This window comes from Eleutherodactylus coqui, chromosome 7 (genome assembly GCF_035609145.1).
Source record: "Eleutherodactylus coqui strain aEleCoq1 chromosome 7, aEleCoq1.hap1, whole genome shotgun sequence".
Taxonomy (NCBI): domain Eukaryota; kingdom Metazoa; phylum Chordata; class Amphibia; order Anura; family Eleutherodactylidae; genus Eleutherodactylus; species Eleutherodactylus coqui.
Window position 1 is genome coordinate 125,643,965 of NC_089843.1, and position 14,806 is coordinate 125,658,770.

The 14,806-nt window shown below is 42.2% G+C and overlaps 1 protein-coding gene across 1 annotated transcript in view; it reads left to right on the forward strand.

Moving 5' to 3' along the window:
* Positions 1-14,806, forward strand: part of GATB (glutamyl-tRNA amidotransferase subunit B) — a 118,418-nt gene that overhangs the window by 55,631 nt on the left and 47,981 nt on the right. Inside the window, exons 6-9 of the mRNA XM_066573652.1 lie at positions 883-996; positions 2,175-2,259; positions 4,936-4,980; positions 5,352-5,541. Of these exons, the coding sequence (XP_066429749.1) occupies positions 883-996; positions 2,175-2,259; positions 4,936-4,980; positions 5,352-5,541 (434 nt within the window). The remainder of the gene's footprint in view (positions 1-882; positions 997-2,174; positions 2,260-4,935; positions 4,981-5,351; positions 5,542-14,806) is intronic.

Below are 14,806 nucleotides of genomic sequence, written 5' to 3' on the forward strand. Positions count from 1 at the left end.
GCCGTTCTGTATTTACATAACAACTGCTACAGCCAAACACTGGCCTCAGTGGTGGTCACATGCACACTTAGCTGGTAAAGCCAGGGATTGGTAAGTAACCTCTGCAGGGGCTTCTGGGACCAGAACAATTGAACTCAACCAGCTGGACATCTAACTGGTAAATACTGCATAGTGTATTTCGTCCCAAAGTGTATTCCCTTCCCATTGATTAACATTAAACCTAAGGTGGCTAACCCCTTTAATGTCATGACCATAGAATTGAAAACAATTGTCAGAATGTGTTGTAGATATTGTTGTTACTTATATAAAGGTGATTGTAAGGGCTCCGGCAGACGGGCAGATTTGATTTGCGGGGGCTGGCGGCTGCCCCCCGGATTCCGCAGCAAATACCGCCCATAGCCTCCTATAGAGACCTGCTGCTTCCTGCACACAAGCAGAAATTTCCACTCATGGCAGAAAAATCGCAGCATGCTTTATTCTGTGCGGTATTCTGCACCGACTGCTTTCATTGCAGTCAATGGAAGCCATCCGTCCCGGGACTCTTCCACAGTGAGCACTGCAGAAGGGTCGTAGGATCATCGCCTAGTGATGGCATGGCTTTGTCTGCACTGCGCATGTGCGCCAGCCGGTGCTCCTGCAGTGCAGAAAAAGGAGAATGCGGACAGATGAAGGGGGTCACCGGACGGGCACAGGGTCGGATCCTGCTGCGGGATCCCGCATCTAACCCTGTTGTGTGCAGGAGGCCTAAAATTTTGTTCTAGTTGTACCACAAAGCAAAATAGACTAATTTTAGTTTGAGCTCACTCACAGTTGGGTTACTTGCTACATTTTCCATGTAAGCAGCATTTTTATTTCTCTCTTTTTTGCTTTTTTTTGTTTCAGAGGGCCAAATGAGAGTTGATGCAAACATTTCTGTTCATCATCCTGGTGAGCCATATGGTGTGCGGACAGAAGTGAAGAATATAAACAGTGCACGCTTTCTAGCAAAAGCAATCGGTAATTTGCCTATTCTTCAGTTTTTAGATAATCTTGCAGGTTTTTTTTACAGAAATTAAAGCGGTTGTCCGAGTTATTAAAGGGGTTGTCCCGCGCCGAAACGGGTTGTTTTTTTTTCAAACCCCCCCCCCCCCCCCCCGTTCGGCGTGAGACAACCCCGATGCAGGGGTTAAAAAAGAACACCGGAGAGTGCTTACCTGAATCCCCGCGCTCCGGTGACTTCTTACTTACCTGCTGAAGATGGCCGCCGGGATCTTCTCCCTCGGTGGACCGCAGGGCTTCTGTGCGGTCCATTGCCGATTCCAGCCTCCTGATTGGCTGGAATCGGCACATGACGGGGCGGAGCTACACGGAGCCGGCATCCTGCACGAGCGGCCCCATTGAGAAAAGAAGAAGACCCGGACTGCGCAAGCGCGGCTAATTTGGCCATTAGACGCCGAAAATTAGTCGGCTCCATGGAAACGAGGACGCTAGCAATGGAGCAGGTAAGTGAAAAACTTCTTATAACTTCTGTATGGCTCATAATTAATGCACAATGTACATTACAAAGTGCATTAATATGGCCATACAGAAGTGTATAGACCCACTTGCTGCCGCGGGACAACCCCTTTAAAGTAGTAGCTGAACAAGTCCCCCATGGTGAAAAATACCAAGCAAGCCTATATTCCACGTTCCTGGCTTTCTGCTTATCCCTGCTGCCACTCCGGGTCCTCCATCTGCCATAATGTTATATACTGCAGCGGCCTCTCTACAGGACGCAACGGGCTGCTGCAGCCGGGAGAGGTGAATAAAAGCTGGTTTGTTGTTTTTCACCGTGGCGACCTGCTTAGCTACAATTTAAATAACTCGGACATCCCCTTTAACTTTCTGTATTACTGGTATAAGTATTCAATGATACAAACTATAGACAGTTTCCAGTGCTCAGACGTAAACATAACATTGTTACACTTCATAACTGGTAACTCTGTTATTAGTCATATACTATTCTAATTTTGCAAAAGAGCTGTTTCATCGTATGACACTCTTAGGGGCATTTCTGAAAACTAACTAAAATTAGTTACCAAATATTCATTTTTCCATAAGTTATGAGAAAACTGACAGTAGTGAGCCACAATTTTTTTTGTTTTTTAGACATTTTATGTTATGAATTTTGTATAGTAATCTCTTCTACTTCCTAGATTATGAAATCAAAAGACAAAAAGAAATACTTGATATTGGTGGTACCATACTTAATGAGACAAGGGCCTTTGACTACAAACTTGGGTAAGCAGCATCTTGTCTTCTGTACTTCCTGCTTTTTAGTGACTTGTCAATTCTAATAATTTAGATTTCTGTTTCCTCCCACCATGATCGACAGTTAGTAATCCAAAAATGTTGAACGGATCACAGCACACTCTTTACCTTATGGTATAAAAGGGAGGACAGTCCTCATAACCAGTGCACGCTCACAGGACTTGACAAAGACTCTCAGCAGAGAGTTGAAACGTTGTTTCTGTGGGGCAATAAAGATTTTTATTTCATTGAAAATCCCTGGAGTGCTGCTCTCTCAAATCTTTATGCTGTATGATCGACAGCTATTGATGTGGTTATATACCTAAGATAACAATTTGCCACAATTATTGCTTTAAGGAGCAAGAAAAAGACGCCAGGAGATGTACAGCATTGCTGGACCGAGGTAGAGGTTGGGGTTAAAATAACACTTTAATGGTAATGTGTTTTGGCGCTGGATAAGTACCTTCGTCAGACCAGACAAAGGCACTTATGCAGCGCTGAAATGCGTGACCATTAAAGTGTTTTTAATCCTGAACTCTGGCTCGGTCCAGCAGCGCTGTATATCTCCTGCCTCCGCTCTTCACAGAGATTGCATATCATCCGTCCCCAGGGAAAGGCTGCAGTTGGAATAAGCCTTATGACAGTGTTGTGCCTGTTCGTCCACAACTCCGATAGGCGAGTAGCATTCTTCTCATCTGCAATTCATGCTTTGCTTTGGTGATCGCTGCGCTGTGGAGTGCTTCTTTTTAATCTTTAACAGTGTTTAAAAATATAGTTTTAGTTGCCCGCTATTACACATACTTCGCAAAATCCAATACAAGAATGCAGCTTACTATCTTCTCTGACTTACCACAGACAAGTCAGAAAATATTAACACTGCAGTTTGTAAACGTAGACTTCATTAATTCTAAATAATAAGTGAAGAGAACTCTGCATATAGGTAATATTTGAGGTAGAGAGGTATTGTATATTGAAAGGTCATGGTCAGAAAACAAAAGCAAAAAATGTTGTTGAGATGAGCCCTGGCATAGGTGTGAGGCGTGTTTTGCATGAACCTGTAAATTATGCATTGATGGTGTCTTTGGAAGCCATATAGAAATCGCTAATTTTTGTGTTTTGGTGAGATGAGATATAAGCTAATGCGCCATTTACACGGGACAATTATCACTCAAAATTCATTCAAATAAACCAATTTGAGCGATAATCATGCAGTGTAAATGCCAAAAAATCGCTCACTGTTCGTTTTATTGCTGACTCTCAGGCACCATAAAAGCCATTGTTGGATCGCGGGTTTATTATTCAGTGTAAACACTCTGCGCTTTACATAGAAGGTGAAGCGATGAGCAAGAAGCCCGTGACTCAGCAGTGAAGTGTGTCAGTGTAAACGCTTTCCATGAGCATCAACGACCTTAGCGGTGACGTCAGCACTTATGCAGTCGGTTACCCGACTGTCGTCCCGTGTAAAAGGGACATGAGAGTTACAGTTGTCGAACAACTAGGGATGAGATAGGAAGTTTTCAATCCTTACTTCTGCCTTAATTTGCACGCATAGGAGTAAAACTCATTTTTGAGTGCAGGGGAAGCATAAAAATAACTTTGAGTTGTTTGAATTGGCATAGTTTATAAGTGTTCATAGCCTCTTATTAATACAGATCTTGCCATCAAGTAAAATGAAATGAAGCAGGTTATCTGCTTTGTATAATAAGTTCTTATTAGAAGAGTTCTCCAATGTCGATCTGATAACAGATTGTCCGTCTGCTAGGACCCACAACAATTGTGACCCATTTACACACAACGATTATTGCTCAAACACCATCGTTTGAGCAATAATCGTCGTGTGTAAATGCTCCCATCTTTCACTCTTCAGCTGAACGATGATTTTTAGGTAACCATAAAATCCATCATTCAGCCGGAGAGAAGATAACACAGACCGCAATGCTGTGTTTGCTGTCTATGGTGCTGTATTCTTCAGGGGAGCTGCTGATTACATTGTATTCAACAGAAAACCTGTGACAGAACAAAGGAGCTGATTGCAGAGAACAGACCACCTGCTGTTCTCTGCATACAGGTCAGGAGGCTCATTTACATGCAAATGAAGGTGATAAGCTGGTAATGGACATTAGTGTCCATTAGCAGTTTATGCAAATCAATCGCTCAAAATCGCTCAATCTTTTGAACAATTATCTTTGCCTGCCAATGGGCTCTTACATTTAACCTGCGGGGAAACCTAACTGCAATTTTTCAATTCTCCTGCAGGAGAAATAAAGCATTACATAATCTGTAATTGAAATCAATAGCCTGTCCATGTGATGCACAGATATGCCTGATTCTCCATAGTAATAGAGGCTCTTTGCAGCCACTGTCCATTCTAACTAATAGTTCTAAAGTGGAGATGTCCTCTATTATGCCAGAATTGTACAGTATGTTATGGAAAAATAGGTTTTTATAAAGGAGACAACCCTTTAAAGTGTGTAAGTCTTTTATATGTTAGCATTCATTTCATCACACGTGGATCATGATTTCTGCCTTTTTACAGTAGTATAAATACAACTGCTGCATATCAATAGTTAAAATGTTTGATTTTAACAAGGAAGGTAAAATATTTTATTAAAGTTATGTTGTATGCCAATTTTTACATGCTTTTTCATTTTTTATAATTTATTTAAGTGTTACCATACCAATGAGAGACAAGGAAGGAAAGCAAGACTACAGGTCTGTATATTTCTTTATCTCTATAGTATCAGTATTACAATATGTGAATAGCACTGTAATTAGATATATAACAAGTGTACATAAATTCCTAGTATGACAGATAAAGTCCAGTACAGTATTATCTGGCTTCTCCTTGCCCTGTCTTACTTCAAAAATTAGAAATCTGCAAGAAAAATGTAACAACTATTTTCCCTTTTCTCATACTGAGATTTAATTTGTGCAAATACATATAAGAGGATTACGTAAAATGAACAAAGACATTGTGACATAATAATGTAGGTCATTGCAGAACAACAGATGCATTATTATGAGAAAAAAGCTAATCCTAATTAGATTCTGATATGTTTTTTCCTTCTTCTTGTTTTTTAAAGGTTTATGCCAGAACCTAACCTCCCACCGCTGATACTTTATGATACCAACTCATTGCCAGCTAACATGAAAGCTGATCAAGTCATAAATATTGACCTGATTAAGGAGAAACTCCCAGAACTTCCCAGTGTGACCAGGGAGAGGCTTGTTGAACAATATGGAATATTACCTGAACATAGTTTTACCCTGGTGGTAAGTAGGCCTCCATATTTTCTTACCATTCATCTGCATATCAATGCTCTGCATTGCAATGCATCAGTAGGGCTGGGACAAGGTGATTTGGTGCCCTAGGCAGGTTAGTCAAATTGCCCTCCCCCTCCAAACCGGAGAATCAATTAAAAAACATCTTACTCTCTAATGAAAAATGTTTAAACACATATTTTAAAAGAAACAGTTACAGGCAGAATAGATATTTAATGCAGTGACTCACTTTTCTTCTCCTTTCAGCCCACGCCATCCTGGCGATTTCTCCCAAAAGCTGCAAACTTTGCTGCCGAGACCTCTTAGGCCAGTGTATATCTGTAGTGGGTGCACAAATAGCAGTCTTGGAGCCTGATGTGATCAAAGGCCCTTCTACCACAAAAGGAGACACTAGTATTATAAATGACACATGGAAGTTTAGGGGTCTCTACTGCAGACACTTCACATTGTTCTGGTGCTGATGCACAATACGTCCTGATGTGGGCGGTGACAGAACTCATTGAGGTGCCAGCACATGGAGCAGAGAAGTTTCAGTTGGAAGCAAGGATCAGTGAGCAATACCAAAGATGCTCCATGGGACTCCTGGAACAATTAGCAGTTCCATGAATGGTGGAGGCAGTTATTGTATAGAATGTTAAATGTTGCAAAAAACAATATCCCCATAAAATTGACATCCTCTTTATCTGTTGTGAGATGTCGCACTAGTCGGTTGGCTGCCCTCGACTACCCCTAATCTTGACTGATGCCCAGGACTCCTTAGCCCAGATAAACAGTACTACAGACTCCCTAGATGATTCATTGGCATAGAAAATTCAAGCCTTCTGCCCTATTTAGGCTCTTTTCACGCCTTGCTTTTACAATCCAGTGCTGGTTCCTTCCTAAACACCCTTTAAGGAGATCTGTTCCAAAGTGTGTCTTACCTGTGATCACAGCTTTAAGGCTCCTGTCCACGGGCGAATTTTCACTGTGTTCCCCGCGAAGATAATCTGGCCACAGGGAACGCAGTGAATGCTTTCCATAGTGTTGCTATGGAGAGCGCAGACCCCCAACCCACGTCCACGACCGGAGAATCATAGTGTACTGTGAATTGCCGCAATTCTCTGCGGTGAGCCCATATGTCCGATAGGCTCACTGTGGAGATCCGGCCGTTGGCTCCTGCTCCCTGGTGGCGGCTCCCGCGGATATCGCAACACCCGTGGACAGGCAGCCTGAGTGAAATTTCTTCATCTTATGCACCTAATATAATTTTACAGAAATTAATCATAAATCATTTTTTCCTTTGGACTGTATTTATCAACAGGTTTGTCTCTTAACGCATATGTTTCCCTTTGAATACCATTTTACACGTTGATTTCACATGTATGAAAAGTTGTTACTTTGTATTATTTATCTTGAGCTACATAGGAGCTATGGACAGATGGAGCAAAATTTCCATAGCTGAAACTTTGCCGCAGATTTTGTCATGATTCAGCTATCAAATTTGCATGTGGATTTGTTGGGGATTTTGCTGAGCATTTCCCATGAAATCGTCCCCCACCCCCACCTATTAAATGGGTCGAGTTGTGCTGTGAAGATTTACAATCTGCACCACAGGTTGACTCCGTTGAAAGTTACGAGTGAAGTTTTTTCACATCATATGCTTGATATTTGTTACACATGGCGGGTACTGTAAACTTGGCAGACTTTCAGGCATTACCACTATAGAAAATCCTCAATATTTATGCCACATGTGAGAGCTGCATTTCCAAATGTACAGGGTTCAGACAACAGAATGTGTTCTGGGGATTTGTATTCTGGGAAATCTCTGATCCCTTCTATACCAGGCATTGTACATTGCTCCGATATAGGAAGAAACTAACCATTCTATTTGTATTATAGGACATATGCTAAGCTGTTAGGGATGGACTAAAAAAAGTTGCAGTGACCATCAGCTGGACTGTGAATCCATCTCTGGGCTATAATATAGTCTGTAGTTCAGGATCATTGAAAATATATAAAGCATTAGATTTATAAAGTGAGGCCACTCTCACACGTGCGCTTTTTACCGCGATTACCGTGGCGTTTTGAACACCGTGGTATAATGCTCCCATTGATTTATCAAAGGCACTGCACCTCGGCACCACTGACATCAATGAGGCTGAATTACAGTACTTGCACAGCACTTGGACATCCAGTGGGATCAGTCAGACCCCCTACAGTAAACGGATGACAAGATATCCTAACAATAGGTCATCATTTCCTATGGCTGGAATACTCCTTTCAATCAAATATTCTCCTTTATTATGATGTCCCAAGGCCTATCTGCACGGGTTAACAGTCTTTTAAACTACTACACAAGCGTTGTCGTCACCGCCAAAGTCGTCAGCGCTTGTGGGAAGCATTTAAACTGAAAGTCTTGCTGCCGGCTCGCGGAATTCTCGTCCGCTTCTCACTCAGCGCTTCCCATAGGAGGTAGCATTTACACACGACTACAAGCCAGCGAGCCAGCAAGGTAATAAAAGAGTCAGTGAACGATAAATGAGCGATTTATTTCGCATTCATACTGAACAATCGCTCAAATTTGTTCACTTGAACGAATTTTGAGCAATAGTAGTTACGTGTAAATGGGCCTTTAGTTGTCTCGCCTGTTGAGTTAAAGTTTTGTTAAGCCATATAAAAGTTACGCAATTAGGGCTTTTTTACACAAGTGTATATAGGCCGGTGTTTTCACGACCGGACGATATACGCTTTCATTAAAGCATTTCCCCCCCTTCCCACCCCCTCACCGTCTCTCTGCCTCTCTCCTCCACTCCGGCGTTTGCCATGGGAGGGGCGGAGCTAAGCTCCGCTCTGTCCCGTCCACTCCCATTGCCAGCTATGGACAAGGGGCGGGAACTTAGCTCTGCCCCCGTCCCGCCCACTCCCATTCCAAACCGCTCAGAGGGGAGGAGAGGGGCAGAGAACCAGTGAGGGAAAGGAAAGGGGGGCACTGCTCAGATGGAAGCGTATATCGGCCGGCCGTGAACACACCGGCCGATATACGCTCGTGTAAATAAGCCCTTATCTAGGTGTAATTTAAGAGCGTGAAAAAGGTAAGCGGCAAATCCCATAGAAGCAAAAAGGGTGGCCATATTAGTTGTCCCATAAACATATTCGTTAAGTAAGAAGTGGCAGCAAAGGCTGAATTGCTTGATACAATAAGTTCTACTTGCTGCCACTTTTCTTACCTCCCTTGCTGTAGGTGCATAGTTATGCAGCTGCATTTTTTATGATGACATGACGCCGTACTGCAGAGAGGAAATGCCTTACTAAGAAAAGTACTTAGTGGAAGTGTTATGACAATACACAGTTGTAACTAGTGAAGTGGCCCACACAGCACCATACTCTGTTTCTATGACAACTTGTCAATTACTGCTTGAAAAAGATTCACAAACTATCTAAGCGTGCTAGGAAGGTTCAGAAGAGGTGCTTTAATTGCTGCATCACATCCTGGATACCTAACTGCCTGGAAAGAGGGAGGATTATTTACACCTGTGCTAGTTACAGGCAGAGGGTAATTAAGTAGAGTTCTCATAGTCATGGCTCCAGTCAAATGTAGGAGGAGAAAAAAACGCTTGTGTGGTTACATGGCTGACCTTGTGCATAGCACTACTTCTATGTCTGCTGTGCAGGCTTGTTTTTTGGTATATTTTCTTAATTGCTATGACATTAGTATTGATGACACACCTATTTTCCGATCCTTAACACTTTTATTATTGAGATCCCTTATTTAATGTCTGATCATTTTGTTGCCAATTAAACTCTATTGAAAGGAAAAACCTGGAAGGTGCGTGAGTGGTTGTTCATCCGTGCCTTGTACATGTGTGGCTGCTCCTCCACGTAGCACTTTTGCCTGCTTGCATGTTTGGGATGTGGCGTTTATACCTGCCCTCTTGTATTAGTATATCAGTAAGTATACGGCTGCTTTCTGTGACTTATGTACACAGAGACCGTGTATGGCTGCGGGTGCACTGCGCATGCCCGCGTATCCCTTTTTTTTTTAATACCCTGCTCTGTTTCAGAGTGGACTTGCATATGAAAATGCCACCCATATGCAATGTTATTGGGTATGAACAGTGTTTTATACGCTGCCTATACAAATGTATAGGGCTCATGCTGCGTGACATGCAGAGAAATAGAGCACGCTGCAATAATTTTTCGTGTCTATCAAAACGCAGTGTCTACACCCACATGTGCATGGATCAATGAAAGTCCATTGACTTTCGTTGACTTCATTTACCACGTATCATGTGGCCGCGCAACACATGCATAATACACAGTGGAAACACAGTTGTGGACTTGAGCCATGTGTCAGAAGCTTGCATGGCTAAGAGTCCAGATGCTGTGACCCACAACTGATTTTAACGGGTTGCAGTAGTCTGCAGAAATGAAGATTAGCAGCAAACTGTAAAGGCCCCTTTACACGCAACGATTATCACGCAAAATTCGTTCAAACGGCTGAAAATCACCGATAATCGTTACATGTAAATGTGGGCAGTTTTGTACTATTCGTTCAATCGTCGTTAGCCAAGGTTTTTAGGCTGGCATAAAATCCATCGTTTAGTCGCTGGAAATTCTTTCAGTTTGCATGCAGTTCATTCAGTTTTTCCAGCAGCCAGCCATCTCTTTGTTTTGCTTTGCATATTCAATTAGTGTGCAATGTTTCCTCTGCCTGCAGGAGAACAATGGAATGTGTTGGGTAGATGTTTGCTCAGCTGGGCAAAGTGTTTATGCAATAAGAATCGCCTAGCTGAGCAAACAACTCCTGTGGGAGAAAACAGAGGATTACAGCAACTCATTTGTTGTTCAAAATTGTCGACAGCACACTTGAATTTCGTTCAATCTTTTGGCAGTTTGAGTGATTATCTTTGCATGTAAAAGGGCCTTCATGCAAGAATACAGGTCAGTGCCCTGCAGAGCACTGTAATCCCCTTCACTCTAGGTTGTTAAACCCTTTAGTTAATATTAAAGTGTATTGAAATTGCAAGAAAACAACATGAAACATGCACACTCCAAAATGATGTATAAGGAAAATTTATTTACAACAGCACAATTAAAAAAAACGCTAAAATCCAAAAAGGAAGTGAGACATCACTAAATCAGTCAATGTGAATACATAGCAGCCAATTCAAAATTCGAGTGTAAGCAGTGGCAAGAGCTGATTATGCATGAGGCACAAATTTCATGTTAAATAAATAAAGCATAAGCCCATTAAGTACTTATTCACACGGGCATATGCGTACAATGCTGTAAGTATACCGCAGCGTTGCACACATCACAGCCCATGCGCTCTGCTGGCACAGAGTGAAAGGGAAATGTGCGTACGCGGTGACAATACGCCCGTGTGAATGAGCCCTAAGGGCTCCCACACATTTGCGTTTGCGTTTTTTGTTAACGCGATTGTCAATGGGACTTTCTAATGTTAAAAACGCAATGCAATTGCGATTTTGGTGCGTTGTGTTGCGTTTTTAACATTAGAAAGTCCCATTGACAATCACGAGTGATACATTTGTATTCCACAATGCTCACAATCAGTAAAATACAATTCATCACAAAGAAAATACCAGTAAGGCTTCGTTCACATGGGTGACAAAGTCGTGCAATTTTGTCGGGTTGCGATAATGCTACAAATCCTGTATATGTGAAGCCCATGCTTTCCTATGAGTTAATTCAAATGTGCAATGTTTTGGAGTGTGTGACATCCAGACACAAAATCCTTGCGATATACACACAACTCATGAGGTTTTGTAGCCCATGTTTCCCTATGGAAAAAAAAATGTACACCTCACCTTAGAAGCACTGTCAGCCAGGACGCATCTTCTCCCCAAGTCCCCGGCACTATTCTTCTTCATCTCTTCTGGCCGGGGATTGAAAAATCCCTGCCCCCTGGAAGCGCTGCCTTTGATTGGCTGACACTTAACCAATCATAGTCATTCATCGAGCGATGGCTTTGATTGGCTAAGCGTCAGCCAATCACAGCAAGCGCTTCCAGGAGGTGGAATTTTTTAATCCTCAGCCAGAAGAGATGAAGAAGACCAGTGTCGGGGACCGTGAGGAAGCTGCAGCAGTGCCGGACAGCGCTTCTTAGGTGATGTATACTTTTTTCCCCTTACAGCTAGAGCTTATTTTCATGGTAGAACTTATATTTCAAGCACCCCCCTTTCCCCAACCCGAAAATCCTCACATGTGGTGCTACGAAGTCACGGTGTCACTGTGAGAAACCAAAGTGATATCGTACGGACCAGCGATGCGATCTCAATGCGATTTTCTTGCGGCGATGCCATGTCGCCTGTGCGAACGAGGCCTAAGAGACATGCACCGAAAACAATTCAAGAAAGACAAGATGTCTATAACATCCAGGTGAGCCAATTAAAATAATATGTAGTGGTAACCCAAACACGGGAACAAAGATGTTTCTTTGACAAAGCAGCTTCACACAACAGTACTTGTAGAGTTCCATGAATAGAAGCTGTAGACAACGGCTTTCGTTTGGTCTGTGTATTTTTCATAGAAAACCCTGTTTCCCATCGGACCCCATGCAGTCTCTCAGTGCATGGCGTGTATGTTACAGTCCAATGAACTGAGGCACTAAAAGTGTATGGGGTCTGGAAGGAAACTGGTGCACTGTGAAGGGGAGAATCTGTCAGCAGAGAACGGCTTCTCTTTATACAGTGCCAGAGGGACAGATCAGCAGGGTACAGGAAAGTTATAGAACAGCTATCAGAGAAGTATGCTTAAAAAAACAATTTAAATATAAAGTAGCCTTCATTAACAAACATTAATATGGATAATTGCTGTGCCTGCACTAGAGATAACAGTGCAAGTACAGCGCAGACGGGAGCTCTCCATGCAGCTATGCAGTTAGCGGAAGATGGATTTCTCTAGCTGAAAGAATAGGCTGATTCTAAAAATGCTTATAATCTCCTCTTCTGTACATTTTAGAAAATAAAATTTAAAGTCTGGTTATACTTTAAAAAGTACCTCCAATTATTTCTATAAATCAGTAGTGCATGCAAATATAGGAAACTTTGTAATATGTCTTATTTTTAAAAAAATCTCCACTTCTCAAACTCCTCCTCCTAATAATATGCCTTGTCTTTGTATCAATGGGTTGAGCCTGAATGATCAGTGTAGGAGATTGGAGTCTGATAAGTGGAAGAACAGGCATTTGTTTCTAAGATACTTTACAAAGTTTAGTATATTTGCCTGTACTATTGATTTACAGTATAGAAAGTTGTTTATAATATGAGGTACACATTAAAGGGGTTGTCCCACGAAAGCAAGTGGGGTTATACACTTCTGTATGGCCATATTAATGCACTTTGTAATGTACATTGTGCATTAATTATGAGCCAAACAGAAGTTATTCACTTACCTGTTCCGTTGCTAGCGTCCTCGTCTCCATGGTGCCGTCTAATTTTCAGCGTCTAATCGCCGGATTAGACGCACTTGCGCAGTCCGGTCTTCTTCTTTTCTGAATGGGGCCGCTCGTGCCGGAGAGCGGCTCCTTGTAGCTCCGCCCTGTCACGTGCCGATTCCAGCCAATCAGGAGGCTGGAATCGGCAATGGACCGCACAGAAGACCTGCGGTCCACCGAGGGAGAAGATCCCGGCGGCCATCTTCACCAGGTAAGTAAGAAGTCACCGGAGCGCGGGGATTCAGGTAAGCACTATCCGGTTTTCTTTTTTAACCCCTGCATCAGGTTTGTCTCGCGCCGAACGGGGGGGCTATTGAAAAAAAAAAAAAACCCGTTTCGGCGCGGGACAACCCCTTTAATTGTTAACTTGTATGAGTAGGTCTCCTCTTGTTACTTTTACTTCATCAACAGTATTTGTATTATACTTTGACAATATGGTGCATAACAGGATTAATCATAAAAAAAAAAATATTTCAGAAAAGTCAAACCGCTTATTACAGTACATTCACTGATGAGTATTATATTAACTGCAGACTTGGCAGGTCTATCTCCAACAGATGCCCTAACCCTCTTCTATAAACAATGATAGATGCACACCAAACAAGTTTAGAGCTGTTTGCGCCTTTTTACGTCTCGTCAGAATAAGGCTAGCACACGGGTCTCATGGCGGGAGTAGGCGGGGCTTGGCTGTCTGATGACAGCTGGATTCCAGCTCCGACAGCCTCTAGGCCCAACCAAGTCTTTACCTGCCTTGAAGCAAAACAAAAGGTCCCACCTTATCTTCATGTGCTGCAAACCTCAGTCCCGCAGGCAAGTATACTCACAAGCTGTTGCCATCCGGCTACTTCTGGCTTTGATAAAACGCAAAACAATCCAATTGCAGGAATACAGCTTATTGTGAAAAAAACTTGCTTTTTATTTTCTTTTTGGTGCTTGAATAATACAGAGAACGCGTTTCGGTTATGAAACCTTGTTCACCTCTGCACCTTTACCTGCCTTGGTCAATGCAGCAGCAGCATGTAAGAGGCTGGCAAATGGAAGGGGGATCTAACTGTCACCAATCGGACCCCATGATGTGCCGATGGGTTGCTGTATCACTCAGAGGCTTGACAATAGTCTCAAGGTCTGCCATCTATGGTGGCCTACGACGCCCTACCAGAGGCAGGGTCTAATAGGTTAATGTAATACACTGCAATACTTAGGTATTGCATTGTATTGTAGAAACGATTGTTCCTAATGACCTTAAAGTCCTCTAGTGGGACAACTGTAAAAAGTAAAAATACGTTTAATAAGAATTATTTCATGAATCTGATTGAGAAAATCTATGTTGAAGTTTTGAAAAGGGAATAAAAACACTACTGTAATAAAAGTTGGTTAAAAATATATTAAAAATGAATTCAGAACCTTTTTATTTTCCACCTTACTGAAAAAAAATCAAAAAATTGGCAAAAACATGAGAACCGTGGCGAACTTACATTTTTTTTGTCAAATCTCCTTTTATTATAGAAATGTTATGCTATAAAAATGCAGTAAAATGTAACAGATCTGTGGTAACACAAAGGGCACACCATGCAGGGTGAGCATAAAATACACCACTGTACAATATAGAAAAAAATAGGAACCTACAATATGAATACAATAAAGTGCAATAATTTTTGGCTGGGTAGCAGAACAAGCCAAAGTTACCAATTCATAATTGTGAACAATCCAGGCACCCCATGTTTTGAGAAATCTATTCAAGGGGTCTCCTAACTATATAGTTCTTCATATCTGAAGATCTGCATAAAGGCCCTTTTACACAAGCTGAGAATCTCACGATTC